We start from the raw sequence: 16,135 nt of genomic DNA on the forward strand, positions 1-16,135 counted from the left end.
GTGCTTTGTTTTGATGAAACGTCAACACTCGAATGTCAGACTTTTTTCCTCCAATCAGAGACCGCGAAACACATGTAAATATACGACACTGTTCAAAAGATATACGAATTCTCGAAGGTCATTTCAACTTCATCGTGTAAGAGAGTTCCAATTTACAATTATTATCCGGAACATTTGTCTTGAATATTATTCTTTAAAATAATATTCTTTTCAAAGCATCAGGTTGATTTTTACAAAAATAAATGCAAAATAGAGGCTGATTTGACTTGTGAACTTTCTACGTACATTTGTTTCACTTTCTATCCGCTAGGGGCGATTTCTACATAGCGGAAGATTTAAAAGATTTGAGTAACAGAATATCTTTTTCTTTTAAGTTGCAGTCACAAGATCTTCCATACATTATTTTCGAAAAACTGATTAGATGCGGCTCTGCATGACTATGACTTTTAGTGGCTGTTTTTAATTTTTTATCTATCAATAAAGATTACGGTTTTTTGCGTCATCAATGTCGTCAATCGAAATTTACAAATAAGGAATTTTCTGTCATGATAAAATTGATTTTTAAATGTTTCTAACGATTATTAATAACATAAAACATTTTAATTCTTAAATATTTTTTAATGTTGGAGAATATTGTTGTTTTCAACATTTTGCTGCCATACTATAATTTTTTAACTTTTCCAGACTTTTAAAGAGATAAACAAAATTAAATTATTGATAAAATCTTAGAATATTTTAATTTACTAAGTGTATACTCTGTTTGTACCGATACAACAAATTATTGATACCAGTAACAAAAAATGACCGGTACCGATAATAGGATTTCCGGGAAAATGTTTAATTATTTATGTTTTATTTCAAAAGAATAATTTTAAATTTTTAAAGATTTCGAAATATTAAAAAAAAATAATCTGGAAAATTTTAAAACATTTTATTTAATTTTGTAGGAATTTAAAATGTTTAGCAAAACTGAATTGTTTCCAGAGATATTTAAAAGTTTTGAAAATATTTGAAATTGTTGCAAGATTTTTAAAAAATTGTAAGATTAGTGGGAAATTGTTAAAAGATTTATATATTTTTAATGAATTTAAAGAGAAAATTGACAAATATTTCATAAAATTTTACAAAAGAATGTAGAATATTACAAAAAATTTTTTTGCAAATTTGACAGATTCCAAATTTAAGAAAAAAATCTAGAAAATTCAAGTGATATTTAGAAACCTTTAAACGACTTAAAAATGACTTTCGAAAAATTTCGAAATAATTGTATAAACATTTTTTAAGTTTCAAAAGATTCGAAAAGATTTCGAAAATTGTCAAAAAAAAATCTGGAAGATTTTAAAGCAATATTTTTTATTTTGTATAATTTTTGATAAATTTAAGGAAAAATTAGAGTCAATTTGAAAAATATCTAGTAGTTTTAGAATATTATTGAATCGTCAAGACTCGTAAAATAAAAAATTCTATTTTAGTTTTTGTGAATCCTTTTTTGACACATCTGAAATATTTATGAATTGTCTCAAGATTCTTTGGAAAATTATATTTATATATCTAAAAACTAACTGATAAAACTACTTTGTGGAAGTCATTTTTTTAACATTTAACTTTTTAGTTGAAAATTCTACTTTTTTTAGTTGGAAATTAATCTTTTTGGTAGGAAATTCGTGTATGTAGTCGCAACTATTTGGTTGAAAATTACATTTTTTGTTCAAAATATACATTGCTGTCTTAAAAAAAAGTGAACTTTTTTTGTAGAAAATTCGTCTATTTTGGTAAATATGCAGTCTATTTAATTAAAAAATACAACTGGTAATACATCAACCTTTTTTGGTTCAGGATTTAACTATTTTGTTGAAAATATCTTTTTTTGGGTCAATTCAACTGTTTTTTCATTAAAAATAAAATTATTTTTGGATTGAAAAGAGTGAAATATCAACTATTACATTTTTCGTTGAGAATTCATCCTTTTTTGTGAAAATTCAACTAGATGGTTAAAAAAGTAATTTTTTTCATCATTTTTTTTTAGTTACAAATGCGTCTTTTTTGGTGAAGAATTCGTCCATGTGGACGAAAAAAGTAAATATTTTGCTCAAACTTACATTTTTTGTTAAAAAATCATATTTTAGGCTTAAAAAAAGTAAATCTTTTTTTAGAAAGGTCGTCTCTTTTGGCAAGTATGTAATCTTTGTAATTTTAAAATGCAGCTGGTAAAATATAATTTTTTTTGAATCAGAATTGAACTATTTTGTTGATAATTTGTCTTTTTTGATCAATTAAACTGTTTTTTATTCAAAATTAAATTTTCCTGGGATTGAAACGAGTGAAATATCAACTACATTTTTCGTCGTGAATTCTTCTTTTTTGGTTGTAAATTCAACTTCTTGGCTAAAAAATTCATTTTTTAGATTTAATTTCTACATTCTCATCATTTATGATTGAGAAAGTATTAGAATTGTCGGAAATTTGACATCACACTTTTTCAACGGATCTCCACGTTTCGAGACCCCTTAAATCCGAAAATCAGGAAAATCAAGTAAACTTTTGTTTAGAAAGTTAATCTCTTTTAAGAAATATGTAATCTTTATAATTTAAAAATACAACTGAAAATATTAACCTTTTTTATCAGAATTCAACTGTTTTGTTCGAAATTTGTCTTTTTTGATCAATTCAACTGTCTTTAATTAAAAATTAAATTCTCTTTAGATTGAAAAAAAATTCATCTACATTTTTCATTTGGAATTCATCATGTTTGGTTAATAATTCAACTACTTGGTTAAAAAAAGTAATTTTTTGTGTGAAGATTTATCTGTTTAGTCTAAATTTTCTTTGTAAAAAATTCATGTATGTGGTCGAAAATTCAACAATTTTGTTGAAAATTAAATTTTTTTAATTGAAATTTTTGTTGAAAATTCATGTTTTAGGCTTAAAAAAAGTAAACTGTTGTGTAGAAAATTCGTCTTTCTCGGGAAATATTACATTTTTTGTTAAAAATACCACTTATTAAACGTCAATCTTTTTTACTTAAAGATTCAACTACTTTTTATTTAAAATTAAATTTTTTCATTCAAATATCAACTATAACATTTTTCGTTGAGAATTTGTATTTTTTGGTCACAAATTCACTGTACTTCGTTAAAAAGTCATTTTTTTAATGATTCATTTTTATAGTGGAAAATTCGTCTTTTTGGTAGCACATTGAACTATTTGGTGGAAAATTTATTCATATTTTAGGGTTAAAAAAATAAACTGTTTTTTTAAATTCGTTTTCTCTGGGATATATAATCCTTTTTGTTTAAAAATACAACCGTTTGAACATTAATCTTTTTTGTTCAATGTTTCAACTACTTTTTTGAAAAATCGTTTTTTAAATGAATTGAACTGTGTTTTATTTAAAATGAAATTTTTTTTGTATTGAAATATCAAGTATTACATTTTTCGTTGAGAATTAGTCTTTTTTGGTTGATAATTCAACTACTTGGTAAGAAAGTTAATTTTTTCAAGATTTATCTTTTAGTTGAAAATTCGTCTTTTTTTGTAGAAAATTCGTGTATTTGGTTGAAAATTAAAGTTTTTGTTCAAAATTCAAATTTTAGGGTTAAAGAGTAAACTATTTTGTAGAAAATTTGCCGATTTTAAGAAATATTTCATCCTTTTTAGTTTTTGTTTGGTTTAAGGTGCACTTTTTGGTTGACATTTTTTTTGACATCTGAAATTATCAAAAACCTTTTTGAATTTGCTTAAGATTTTTTGAATTATTTAACGTTAAAAAATTAAACAAACAAAACAAAAATAGTTATTCGGAATTTTTATTTTGCATAGAAAGTATTTTCCCCTCCAATCGAAAAACTTCCCTGATGACTCTAGTAGGTTAAAAAAATGTAAAAATAAATAAAAAAGTGGGATCCAACGCCTGCCAACTGTCAAAAGTGCCAAAAAGTGCCAAGCTGCCAAGCGGAGCGTTAAGTGCAGCACTTGAAGTGCACAACACGGAGATGGCAGCACCATATGGCTAACGCCGTCACTGAGGCAAAAGCAAAAGGCAGTGGCCAATTTGTGTTTTGCGCGACACGTATTTTATCGATTATAACTGCGTAAATCGTACTTTGTGCGGAAATCATCATACCAGGAGTCGCAATAAGGTATGTGCGTATCACAAGAAAAGCGTTGATCGACTCGCAGATATAGCAGAAGCTTTTTAATTCTGCGAGGTGTGGTGCGAATTCGATTAACAAAAATGTTGTGCACGGTGACGGCGAGCGAGACAGAGGAAAAAATGGTCGCCCCTTGGGTGATCTGTCAAGCGGTTTCGTGCTACATTCTTCGATTACTATGAGTTCGTAGTCCCGGAAGAACAAAATTCGCAAGTAGTTCTCGTCATTTCGGCTCTAAATTCAAGGTAAATTGAAATTTCTTTCGGGTCGGTGGCTGAATTGGCAAAAGTGAATCGCGCACTCCCATATGTACGTTGGGAGCCGAGACGATTCAAGCATTTCGTTCATCGTTTCAAGGCAATTTGAGAGGCTCCAAGGTTGTATTTGGTCATCAACCTTTCGAAGCCTTCAGTCTCGCCTTGTCTGTCGTTGTGTTTTACGTTTAATCGACGGTTCGCTGATTCGATTCAGCTTCTAGGTCGCCACGAACGACGCATACAAATAATTGCTCCCCCCCCCCCTTTTTTTCGCGAAAGAACGTTTCTCAAATCGTGTGATAGCCAATTTCGGTATTTTATTGTCTACACTGGTGCTACGCTTCAAGGTATTTAAAGGGATTCTCTAAAAAGTGTTTTCTTTTGCTTTATCGGAAAATATGCTGTAAATTGAGCTTCAAAGAGTTTATGCCGTTCTGCTTCTGAGAAATCTGTCGCGAGAGAAACTACCAGAAAAGTTTTGCTTCCGTTGTGAAAATTGTATCAAATTCGCTAAATAAGATGGGAATTTGCTGATAAATTGTGGCTTATTGTTTGTGAAAGTGTTTTTTGTTGGTTGGGAAGAATATGTTTTGCCTTTCAGAGCACGTATGTGGGTTCAATCCATAATTAGAACAAGCATATTGCTGATTTCTTTGATTTGGAAGTGGGGTTTAATTAAAGTGGGGATGAGCAAAAGTAGTAAACAAGAGTTAAAGATCGCTTTTCTTGCGTCTGAGTATTTTCAGAGTTGTTAATGTGTTGTAATTGTTTATTTTGTTTTTGATTTTGCAACATTTCTACTGCAATATTCTGGGAAGCTTTTCCTTTAAAAACGGTACAGCTAAAATTAAAAAAAAAACTAAATATTTATATTTCTTTTGAAAACAAATCAATAACTCACTGCAGAGGATAGATACACAGAAAATGTAATCAATTTTTTAATTTTAAATAATTAATGCAAATGATATTCAAAGGAACGAAACTTTTTTCATGATATTGCGTTTCATATCGAAGGTTTTATTTGATTAGATATGACAAGGTGGTAAAAAAGCAATATTTAAAGAGTGTTGAGTAAATTAAAAATATTCCATATCGTCATTCTTTTTCATTTCTGGGTATTAGGCTGATAAAAAGGCTTTTTATAACAAAGTTCTGTCATTCAATTACGCTTCAGAGCTTTATCATTAATTTCGTTCAATTGTATTCCATTTCATTCAATTTTAGAATCACTTGCAGAGATATTAGAGATCTGTTGTCTCCTTGGATACTTTTGTCTTTATGATTATTAATTGCTGTCATTATTTTCATTCGAACTTGAAAGAAACTAGTGGTAAATACTTTATTGAGAAATAGAACAGATATTTCGAAACGTTTAATATATTCTATAACTGTTTCTGCATTTACGAGCACATTAAAGTGTTTTTCTTTTTTTGCTCAAAAACAATCTTTGAAGTAAAATAGATCATAGAATTTTAGTAAATTATAGACCCGAAAAACAAAAATTTATAAATATCCCTTAAGAAAGGACAAGGTGGCCGCTGGACAGCGAAACGGGGAAATGACCGGGAAAAAACATTGAATGTATTTTTTGGCCAGGAATTGTACAAATTAAAAAAAAATGCTCCCAAGTTTGATTTTAACCGGTTTTTAAAGTAGTAGTTTAATTTTCATGGTTTTAAATTGTGATATCATTCAGTTTAGAATGCGTAATTTGAAAATCTTTCACTTTAAAAATTTTACATTTTAGTTTTCAGTTTTTAAGCATACATTTTAATTCAAAAAAATGTTTAAATCTAGTTTTAAATATTTAACCCAAAATTAAAAGCGTTTGAAATCGAAGATTTGGAATAAAAATCATTTTTATTTGATCAACTGTGAATGTAAATTAATCAATTATCTTCAAAATTGTACTGTTCTTTAAAGATTAAAAATGAAGTAATAATTGATTTTACAAGACGTAACTTCAAAATAATATATTCATAATTAAAGGCTTTTATTAAATTTCAAGTATTGTCTCAGTCTAACATGTTCCATTTTCAAAACATTCAATTTGAAAAATTTAATTAAGAAAAAGAACGATTACTCAACATTTAGAAATATCTGACAAAATCATATGGAAATTACGGTGCAAATTTAGAAGTTGTTCAAGAATTTTGAAAGACATCAAATTGATAAAAAAAAAAAAATTTCTTAAGATTTCTAGGGACACTGAAAACGGTTTTTTTATTTGTAAAAATTAACTTTAAGAGAATATTGAAAAAGATTTAGAAGGATTTACACATTTGTCCAAAATCAGTGTGTAATATTTTAAGGAAATTTTTTTAATTATGAAGGATTTAAAAAAATAATTGAAGGAAATTCGAATCATTTAAAAAGATGCTTAGAACTTCTGAGAAAATTCCAAAAACAATATAAAATTAAAAAAAATGTAAAACCTGATTTAAAAAAAATTTTTAATAAAATTTTGAACTTTTTTAAATTCATTGATTGATTCTTTCAATTTAGAGCATTGAAAATCATAACGAGACTTTATATTTTTGGAAACGAATCTCAATCTTTTAAATTTACAATTTATAAAATTTAATTTTTTTTATTTGGCAGCGTAATTGCATTCAATTTTAAATTGTTCAGTTGAAAAGTATTACAAGCTTTTAAAATTCAAATTTTTAATTTTCGTTGGTCGTGAATAATGTTTACGAACCGGAAAATGACCCGGAATTTTTTTTCTTTGTTCAAAACGGCCACCCTGAATGAACAAATACTTCCATTGTTAATTGTAACTAATTTTGGAAGAGCACTGAAGGTGAACTTTAGAAAAAATATTTCATTTTGGAACTGTTTTTTAATCTTTTTTATTTAGATTTTTATGTTTTCTCTTTCTCTTTAGTAAAAAATCTCTTGTGCATTTACAAAGCTGTTTAGTACATTTTTAATTTTAAAAGTTTATGAATGACACCATTTTCATAAACAATATTTTTCGTAAATTAAATGTTTTAAGTAAAAACGTACCAAAGAGATTTGTAGGGAATCTTTCGATGAATAAACTGAACCCTACAGCATTAGAATGAAATAAGAATTGAAACTTTTACCAAAACAGAAAGCAAAACAATAATTCTAAATAAATAATGTTTGATAAACAATGTTAACAAAAAATATTTTTTCTAAAGTTCATCTTCAGTTCCTTCTAAAATTAATTATCATTAACAAATCGGAATAATTTCTTCTAATTTATTAATCATTTTAACAATACTCATTTTTGTACTTAAGATAACTATAGTACATCCTTAAATCTAAAAGAAAGAAAATAAAAAGTTTTGTTGATCACAGAAATATTTTTAAAAACTGAATTGCTTCTGTGAAAGTAATAGCAGTCATTCTTTTTTAAACTTTCATTTGCACCTGCTTTATTTATCTCAACGGATAATGCATTATAGACATACGAAACCAGTACAACAATAAAATGAACTTCACTTTTAACAAAACTTTTTTTAATTTAAACTTTGTTGGTCAGCGATTTTGAACAAAAAATATTGCAAAAGTCGGGGAATTTCTGTAAGAAGCACTTTTGCGTGACTGTCAGAGGGTCTTCCACACAGTTGCTTTCAGTCACTTGTTTAAATGGAAATATCACTTTAGTCCCTTTTTTAAAATAAATGACTCCTGGGCTTAACAACTATTGAATTTTAAAGATTTTAAGGTATTCAAAAATATTCCCAGGCATCGTAACGGGATAATAAAAAATAGGGATTTAAAATTTTGTTCATATGGTTGTAAAGATTTTTCTAGAATTTTGGAAGATATGGAATTATTTTACTGTGTCTAAGAAGTTTTATATTTTCGAATATTTTATAAGATTTCTATGGAATTGATTTCAAAGAATATATTCACAAGAATTGAGGTATTTTGTAGGATTCCAAAAGATTGTTACAAATTTCAAGGTATTGTCAGAGGTTTGATAGAATTTAAGGCCATGTGATGAGCGGGTTATGTGATCAGATTCCTAGCTTACCGTCACTTTTTTTTATTTACTACCTTATTTCTACACGAAGCGCCACATCAAGTTGAAAAGTTGGGATACTAAATAGAAAGTATTAAGAAAGGTGTGCCTGGTACTACATTTTTATAATGATGAAAAAAAAAAATTGTGTAAATATATTTTTTTTTTACTTTTTTCATAATTACTAGAATTTAAGGCCAGACCCACCTTTCTTAGTGTGTCTTATTTATTATCCCCAATTTTCAACTCGATGTGGCCTTAAATGATTTTAGGATATTTTTAAAGCTTCTAAAAATTGTTGACTTTATTTCATTTAATGGATTTTCGAAGGGCATTTTCAAAAGCTTTAAAATATTTCAAGAGATTTCAAATATTTCAGAGAATTTTTCATTGAATTTTTCATTGAATAATAATTATAAATTATTATTGTTAAAAGATTTTAAGACCTTTTTAAGAGATTTACAAAATTTCAAAGTATTACGATGATTTTAAGGGATTTGAAATATTGGTCATCCAGTTGTTAAGATTTTACAGAATCTATAAGGTTTTAAGATATTTTGCAAGCTTCTGTAGTATTTCGTCCGATTTTCGTGGATTTCAATTATATTAAGGAATTTTAAAAGCTCTAAAGGTATTTTGAAATATTCTGATGGATTTCAAAGAATGCATTCACATCAAGTGTGAGATTTCATAGTTAATAAAAGGTTTGAAGAAATCAAATCTTTTTCACAATTCATTTGTATTAATTTAAAATTCACCCTGAATTTTCAAATATTTGTTTAATTCATCTTGAAGTATTTTAATCTCAACTTGAATTCTTAGCCGCTTCATGAAACTCTTTTGAATTCCTTTGCATTTTTTTAACGCTTCTCATTTACCTGAACTTTCTATAACTCTAAATTGGCTCCAACTTTACTGAAATCTATGGAAATTTTTGGATTTGTTGATTTTATTCCAAATTATTTGAATTCTTTTAAATTAAAAATAACATTAATTGCTTTATCAATGCTAATTAGTCATTTTTTGGTTTTAAATAGGTCAGTTTTTTCAAGTAAATTGGACTAAACTAGCCCTGAGAATAATAATTTAGAAATGTATACGTTTAAAATTGTTTTCTTCCATTTATAAAAGATAGTGTATTAAAACCATTGCAAGCTTAGAAGTTTATTCTTTGAATACTATTGGCCGGGAAAAATCAGTAATTAGTTCAGAAATTTTGAAAATGAAGTTTTATTACCAACCTGCAATTTGCTCTCTGTCGTTTTTGTATTCAAAGCTGAAGATCGTTTAGTAATACACTCATCTCCCGATATAAGACCCCCCGGTTTACGATATTCCTAGAACTTTTGGCCTCCGCAGTTTCGCGGTGAGAGGAGCCGCGGGGCTGAAAGATATAATGTGCTCAGTCAAGCGTAGCAAACAGCTGATGGGCCGCACTCGCAGCGCTTTAGTTTCATCAGGTTGCGTCATGCGCCCAAGTCCAAAAGAAATTATTCATGCTGAGTTGAGTATATATAAAACTATGCAGCAGCAATTTCTCAAATTTGTTATAGCGTTGAATCGAAGCTGTTATGATCATGAAGATCCCAAGCACTGGTTCCGGTAACGGATATTATGGCCATGACGGTGGAATTTCGTATCTAGACACAGTCGAAGGGGAAGCTGATGTTCAAGGAGGAGGCGATGGAGATTTTTCGGAATATTTGTGGATGGAGAATGAAGAGGAGTTCGATAAGCAGGTTTGTTAGAATTCATAGTTCCAAGAGTTTTACTTAAATTCCCCTTATCTCCTTTTCCCCTTTTCTCCTTAAATTGAAAAAATCCTCTACAACACCTACAATCGACGATTTTGACCCAACTTTCACCTATTCCTACTTTTTTACAAAGTTTCGACTCACTGTTTAAGAATCATAAACTGAAATCCGAGATCTTAGAAGACAAGACGTAAATTTTTCCCGAAAATAGGGGAATAAATTGTTTGTTAATAAAATTAATGTTTTGGATTATATTAAATTCAATTTTATACGCTTCAAGTTGAATTCTTTAACAAAAAGATTAATCTTCAACCAAGAATATTATTTTTCTACAAAAAAATGCGAATATTCAATGAAATAAATGAATAGAATACTACTTTTCAACAAAATAGTAGATTTTTCATCCAAATTGTTGAATTATAATACCAAAAAGAGGTATTTTCTTTCTTTTTTTAACAGTTTAATTTTCAATCCTAAAACATTAATTGTCGAAACAAAAGTCAATTTTCAACTATATAATAGAATGTTTAACAAAATGGTTAAATTATTAACCAAAGAGATCAATCTTGAACTAAAATTAGGAATTTTCTACTAAAAAATAGTTGAATTTTAATTTAAAAAAAAAAATGAATTCTGAACAAAACTGTTGATTTTTTAACAAAATAATTCAATTTTTGACCGATTTTTCTAGCCAAAATAATTATCAACGAATTAGTTCATTTGTTAATCAAAAAAGATTTTTCAGGAGAGAAAGAAAAAAATTCAACCAAATTGGTGAATTTTCAAGCTAAAAAGACCATTTTTCTATGAAACTGTTGAATTTTCTACCTGAAAATATGCATTTTGAACAAAAAAGTTAATTTTTAACCAAATACATAGTTGAATTTTCTATGAAAATACATTAATTTTGAACCAAAAGGGGTGTTATTTTTACAAAATTGTTGAATTCTCAGCAAAATAATTAAACTTTCAACTAAATATGGATTTGGATCCCAGCGGAACAAGAGATCAATTTTTTTTAATTAGAAATAAAAATCAATTTTTTAAACAATATTGGTTTCAGACCAGCAGATAACAAAAAATTAACATCAAAATTATTTTCAACTAAATTGTTGAATTTTCAACTCAAAAAGGCGAGCTTTCAACAAAATAGTTGCATTTTTAACGAAATAGATGAATTTTCAACAACAATAAAAATGAATTTTTAAGCCATAAAGTCGAACTACAAAACAGGTGATTTTTGAAACAAAAAGGATTAATTTTTAATAAAATTGTTCAATCTTCGACCAAATAATATAATTGTTAACAAAAAAAAAAGTGAATTTGCAACCAAAAATATAATTTTAGTTGGTTTTTGATATTATGCTTACTAGTGCAATTCGCATTTAAGTGGAAAAAATTGATAAAAACAATGAATCAAAATTTATCAACAGATAAAAATACATTATTTTCAAGTAAATTTCGTTTAGTATTCACGAGATACCCATATGATGCAAAAAATTTGTCTATGCTAAATGAAATCACCTTTTAATCCCATTTTATCAAAAAATTTCCCTTTTTTTAAGCCTAAAATTGAAAGTACTAAACTGCTGTGATTTCTCTGGTTCAAAAAAAATGTCTATTTATACTAAGGTCCTTCAATTTGTGCAGGTACTCCAGCAGCTGGAAGAGGAGGAATTAATGGAGGAGTGTTTAGAAGCGATGCTGGAAGAAGAGAGGCAGCATCAGAGAAACCAAACCTCCTCAGCTTGGTCGACGGCTACCAACACTGTCGAAAACAACGGCGCCGAATTATGCCAACAACTAGGCAGCCTGCGAGTGCATGATGAAGTTGCTAAACGGGTAATTTCAAAATTATATGCTATATTAATTTTCTGATCCTCTTGCGAAACGTCTTCTTTTTTTTATTTCATTTTTTTAAAACTTGAATGGATAAATTTCAGAGTGTGTTCTCAAAATTTGATCGGTAGTTGTTAAAAAAAATGTTCTAGCGACTAGGTTTCGCCGGGCTTGGAAAAAATTAACCTTCCCAAAAATAAAATATAATATGAAAATAAATATAAACGTTTTGTTTATTAATATTTATATAGTTCACACAATTGAACGAATATATAATGATGGAACGTTTAGTTGTTTTTTTTTCAAATTTTAATAAAAATTAATAAAATTATTAATTAAATTAATAAGAAAATAAAGTTAATAAACAAAATATTTTTATTAAAAATGTGGTATATTTCATTATTTCTTTAATGAAATAATAAGAATAAGGAAATTTTGAATGGAGAATTATCAAATACTACAATTCGAAGTAGAGTTTACCCACTTCATTCATAAATATTAAAACTTTTTAATAAAAACAAACATTGATTTTCAGAAAATTAGGTAAATAATTTTTTATGTTGATTTAAAGTTTTTTTTACAAAAATAAAGGAGAACAAAGAAAATCAAGGAAGGGATTTTTGCGGCCGTCGTTTTTCTTTAATTTTTCTGAAATTTTCATTCAAAATTATCCAAACTTTTTCTCCTTTTTAAAACTTGAATTTGAGATTTAACTTGGGGAAAAATGGATTCATTTTATAACTTAAACATGAAATTGAAATTGGAAATAAGATGTATCGTAAACTTGAAAAATGAAGAAAAAAATGCCAGAAAAACTTCCTGTGAGTTTTACACTTGTGTCAGTCAGCACATGCTGATAGTGGTGAGCCCTGATTTACATAAGACGTAAATTTACTATTAGTTGGATTTCGTTGAAACCAAATTAATCAATATTTAGTCTGGAAGGGATGAAATTTGTGAGTAAAGCCACAATTAATCTTTGTCGATCGTAGATAATAATCATTTTATACCTGCGTTTTATTTGAAAATTGCTTCCTTTGCTTTGCATTTAACTTGAGAGGGAGATAGAGAAACCAATGATGCATTGCATTGGTTTATGTAACCATCTGACTCGTTAAAAAACCCCATAGGCTTCTAGGGATTTGAGGGTAGGGATTAAAGAAACAGTACGCTAGGTAAAAAGAAAGAGGTTTACGTAAAGGATCATACCTAAATTACGTAACAGCGGGGAGGGGGGAGATTTGGTTTGCTGTTTGTTACGAAAGGAGGTTGGGGTGCATCATTCATGTACGTGATTTATGGAAATTCGCAAATAAAACAAATAACTCTCAGTAATTGTGCAGAAGTTTAATATGAACTTAACTTTATGCGTCAAAGAAATCTGGTTAGCGGACAACGAACCTATTCATCAACAATTCAAAAAAAAAATCAGAGAATTTGATTTGTCCGGGAAAAGTCAGGGATTTAGAAAAAAATCTCAAAAGTCTAGAGATAACTTTTTTTCAATGACCAGAACCTTGAAAACGTGGAAATCTCCTTGAATTTTTCACCCGAACTTTGAATTAAATTTTTTTGAGCTATTTTATTGAAATGCGAAAAATAATTAAAATCTTTTAGTCTATTATGAAAGAAACATCTGGTTTGGAAGAAATCTTGCTACTGAAAATTTTGTTGTTTATCAAGATATAATTGATCTTTTACTCATAACAGAATAAGTAAAGATATTTCTAGACATTTTTTGTAGACTGCCAATTATTTTATAGATTGCAATGAACAGACTTAATATTTTGAATAATTCTATAAGTTTTTTTATTTTTTCTCTGCTAATATCGAGTGTCAAAGTATGCATTTTTTGTGATATTGAACTTAAAAATTATTAGTTGAATATTTCGATGTTAATTCAGAATTAGAATAAGTCATGGCCATATAACGGGTTTTTCAAGTGATTCACAACTCAGGTTCACCAGATTTTAAAGACTTTTAAAACTTTTCAAATATTTGGAAATATTTAACTAAAATTTCAAAGAATTCAATGATTTCAGCGAACAAAAAAGATTTAAGAAAAACTTCACAAATATTTAAAAATATTTTAAAAAGTTTCACAAAAATTTCCCAAAGATTTCGAACACTTCAAAAAGGTTTCAAGGATTCCAAAGATCCAACGAGTTCACAAAGATTTCAAAACATTTCAAAGACGACTTATGTTGGGAAAAAATTAATTATTTGTTTATTTATGGTTCTGCATTCTTTAAAAGTTGTTGGCGAATACAAACTTAAATGGATAATTTTTTACATTTATTATGAACAGTTATTTCATTATTTGACGTAAAAAAAAGGAGACCTGGAAAAATGTGACTTTTTGACCTGGAAAACCTGGAATTCCATTTATAAAAGATTCTAGATTGAAAATTTTAAAAGTTTAATATTCTGGTTTTTGAAGATTGACGTTCAGGGAAAATGAAAAATTAGGGATTTTTTTAAATTAAGTTTCGCGGTAACATTGATATAATATTCTTGTTGGTAATTTATTTGCCTTGTATGTGTGTATTTATTTCTTTTTTTTGCAGTTGCTACGTTGTGGATATTATCTTTTTAGTTATAAATTTTATTATTTGTTTGAAAATTCGTCTTTTTGGGTTAAAAATTCATGTAAAAATGCAACTGTCTAGTTGAAAGTTCAACAGTTTTGTTAAAAATTCTTATTTTTGTGTTAAAAATTCAAGTATCTTCGTAACAAATATACATCTTGATTAAAACTCATATCTGTATGTTATGCTATAAAAAGCTAAACTAAAATCTTTTTGGGATGAAAATTCAAAAATATTTTAATTTCTATATTTGATATATAATTTAATCTGTTTTAGTAGAAATTTCATTTTTCCTTTATAGAAATTTAATCTTTCTTGGATAAAAATGTAACTGTGATTGAACCAGTTTGTTAAAAAATTATTTTTTCGTGGAAGATTCATATTTTTAGTTGAAAATTCATCTCTTTGGTTGAAAGGTCAGGGATTGTGAAAAATTGGTCAAGGCAAAATCAGGGATTTTTGAAAACCAAGTTCTTACGTTGCAAATTACGTTTTATGTTGAATACAACAAATTTCTATTGCTTTCACGTCCCATATCTTATTATTCCTGAAAACCATAAATTACGTGAATTAGAGTGTTGGGGGGGTAGAAATATTTTGTTACGCTTCGTTCCTTTACGTAACTTCAGCACGGCCTCTAACGATTTCCAGTAGGAGTGGATGCATAACAAAATATTAAATAATACTTCTGCGTTTCAAAAATTATGGACAACTTCTAGTAGCTTATAAATGAAAAATATTGTGCATACGTATTTTTGTTTTACTGGTTATGATTCATAACAAAAATATTCACTCAAGTCGGATTTTTTATCCGAAGCTTCGAAGTTTGCAAATCAAATTTGAATTATTAAAAAATAAACATATATATTGAAACCGTTCAAGATCGAATAATTGTCATAATCGTAAAAATGTCGAATGGAACACGTTCGTAAATGAAGATTTAAAATTTTTTGATTCGAAGCTTTTTTATTTTTGTATTGTATTTACACGTCAACGATTTCACATATTATATATTCAAGGTTGAACCATTTTTTATTTGTGAACTTGGAAAAGGTGTACAATTTTAAATTATATTATCACAATCATTTCCCGGCGTTTGTCCTTTTCTTTTTACATATACGATATTTTAAAATGAAATACTTGAATTATGCAGGAATTTCTCTGAAATTAGTAAATGTGCGTAAGAATGTTAAGAACCAATGTTCGTTTTACAACTATAAAGTTATTATTATAAAAACTAGAATATGCATAGACATTCATTTAAAAAATTGAAAAAGAAGTATTACAAGGTAAACAATTATTAGTCAAAAAACGTACGAAAGGAATAATAAACGTTTAAAATTGATCCATTTGAAACTTAAATAATTGTAGGAATGTTAGCCGTCTCAAAATTTATTTTTAAATCTTACCATACACAATATACGATGTTTATTTGGCCGACTTGAAACTAAACTTTTCAGGGTTTAAATAAAACTTTAGGCTCAAATATTTTTTTTTTTGCTGAACCTACGCAAATTAAATTTTTCGGAAATGTTCAATATTTTAAGCA

The 16,135-nt window shown here is 27.6% G+C and overlaps 1 protein-coding gene across 3 annotated transcripts in view; it reads left to right on the top strand.

Moving 5' to 3' along the window:
* The first annotated feature begins 4,003 nt into the window (after window positions 1-4,003).
* Window positions 4,004-16,135, top strand: part of LOC117168562 (polyadenylate-binding protein-interacting protein 2) — an 18,709-nt gene continuing 6,577 nt past the window's right edge. The window contains exons 1-3 of one of the 3 annotated variants that reach the window (XM_033354309.1): window positions 4,004-4,139; window positions 9,959-10,144; window positions 11,810-12,001. In XM_033354309.1, the coding sequence (XP_033210200.1) occupies window positions 9,977-10,144; window positions 11,810-12,001 (360 nt within the window). In that variant the 5' untranslated portion in view covers window positions 4,004-4,139; window positions 9,959-9,976. Of the gene's footprint in view, window positions 4,140-4,178; window positions 4,397-4,543; window positions 4,756-9,958; window positions 10,145-11,809; window positions 12,002-16,135 lie in introns of those variants that run through there. The other 2 variants (XM_033354311.1, XM_033354312.1) reach the window with 2 other exon arrangements.

The sequence above is a fragment of the Belonocnema kinseyi genome, chromosome 2, assembly GCF_010883055.1.
Source record: "Belonocnema kinseyi isolate 2016_QV_RU_SX_M_011 chromosome 2, B_treatae_v1, whole genome shotgun sequence".
Classification (NCBI taxonomy): Eukaryota; Metazoa; Arthropoda; class Insecta; order Hymenoptera; family Cynipidae; genus Belonocnema; species Belonocnema kinseyi.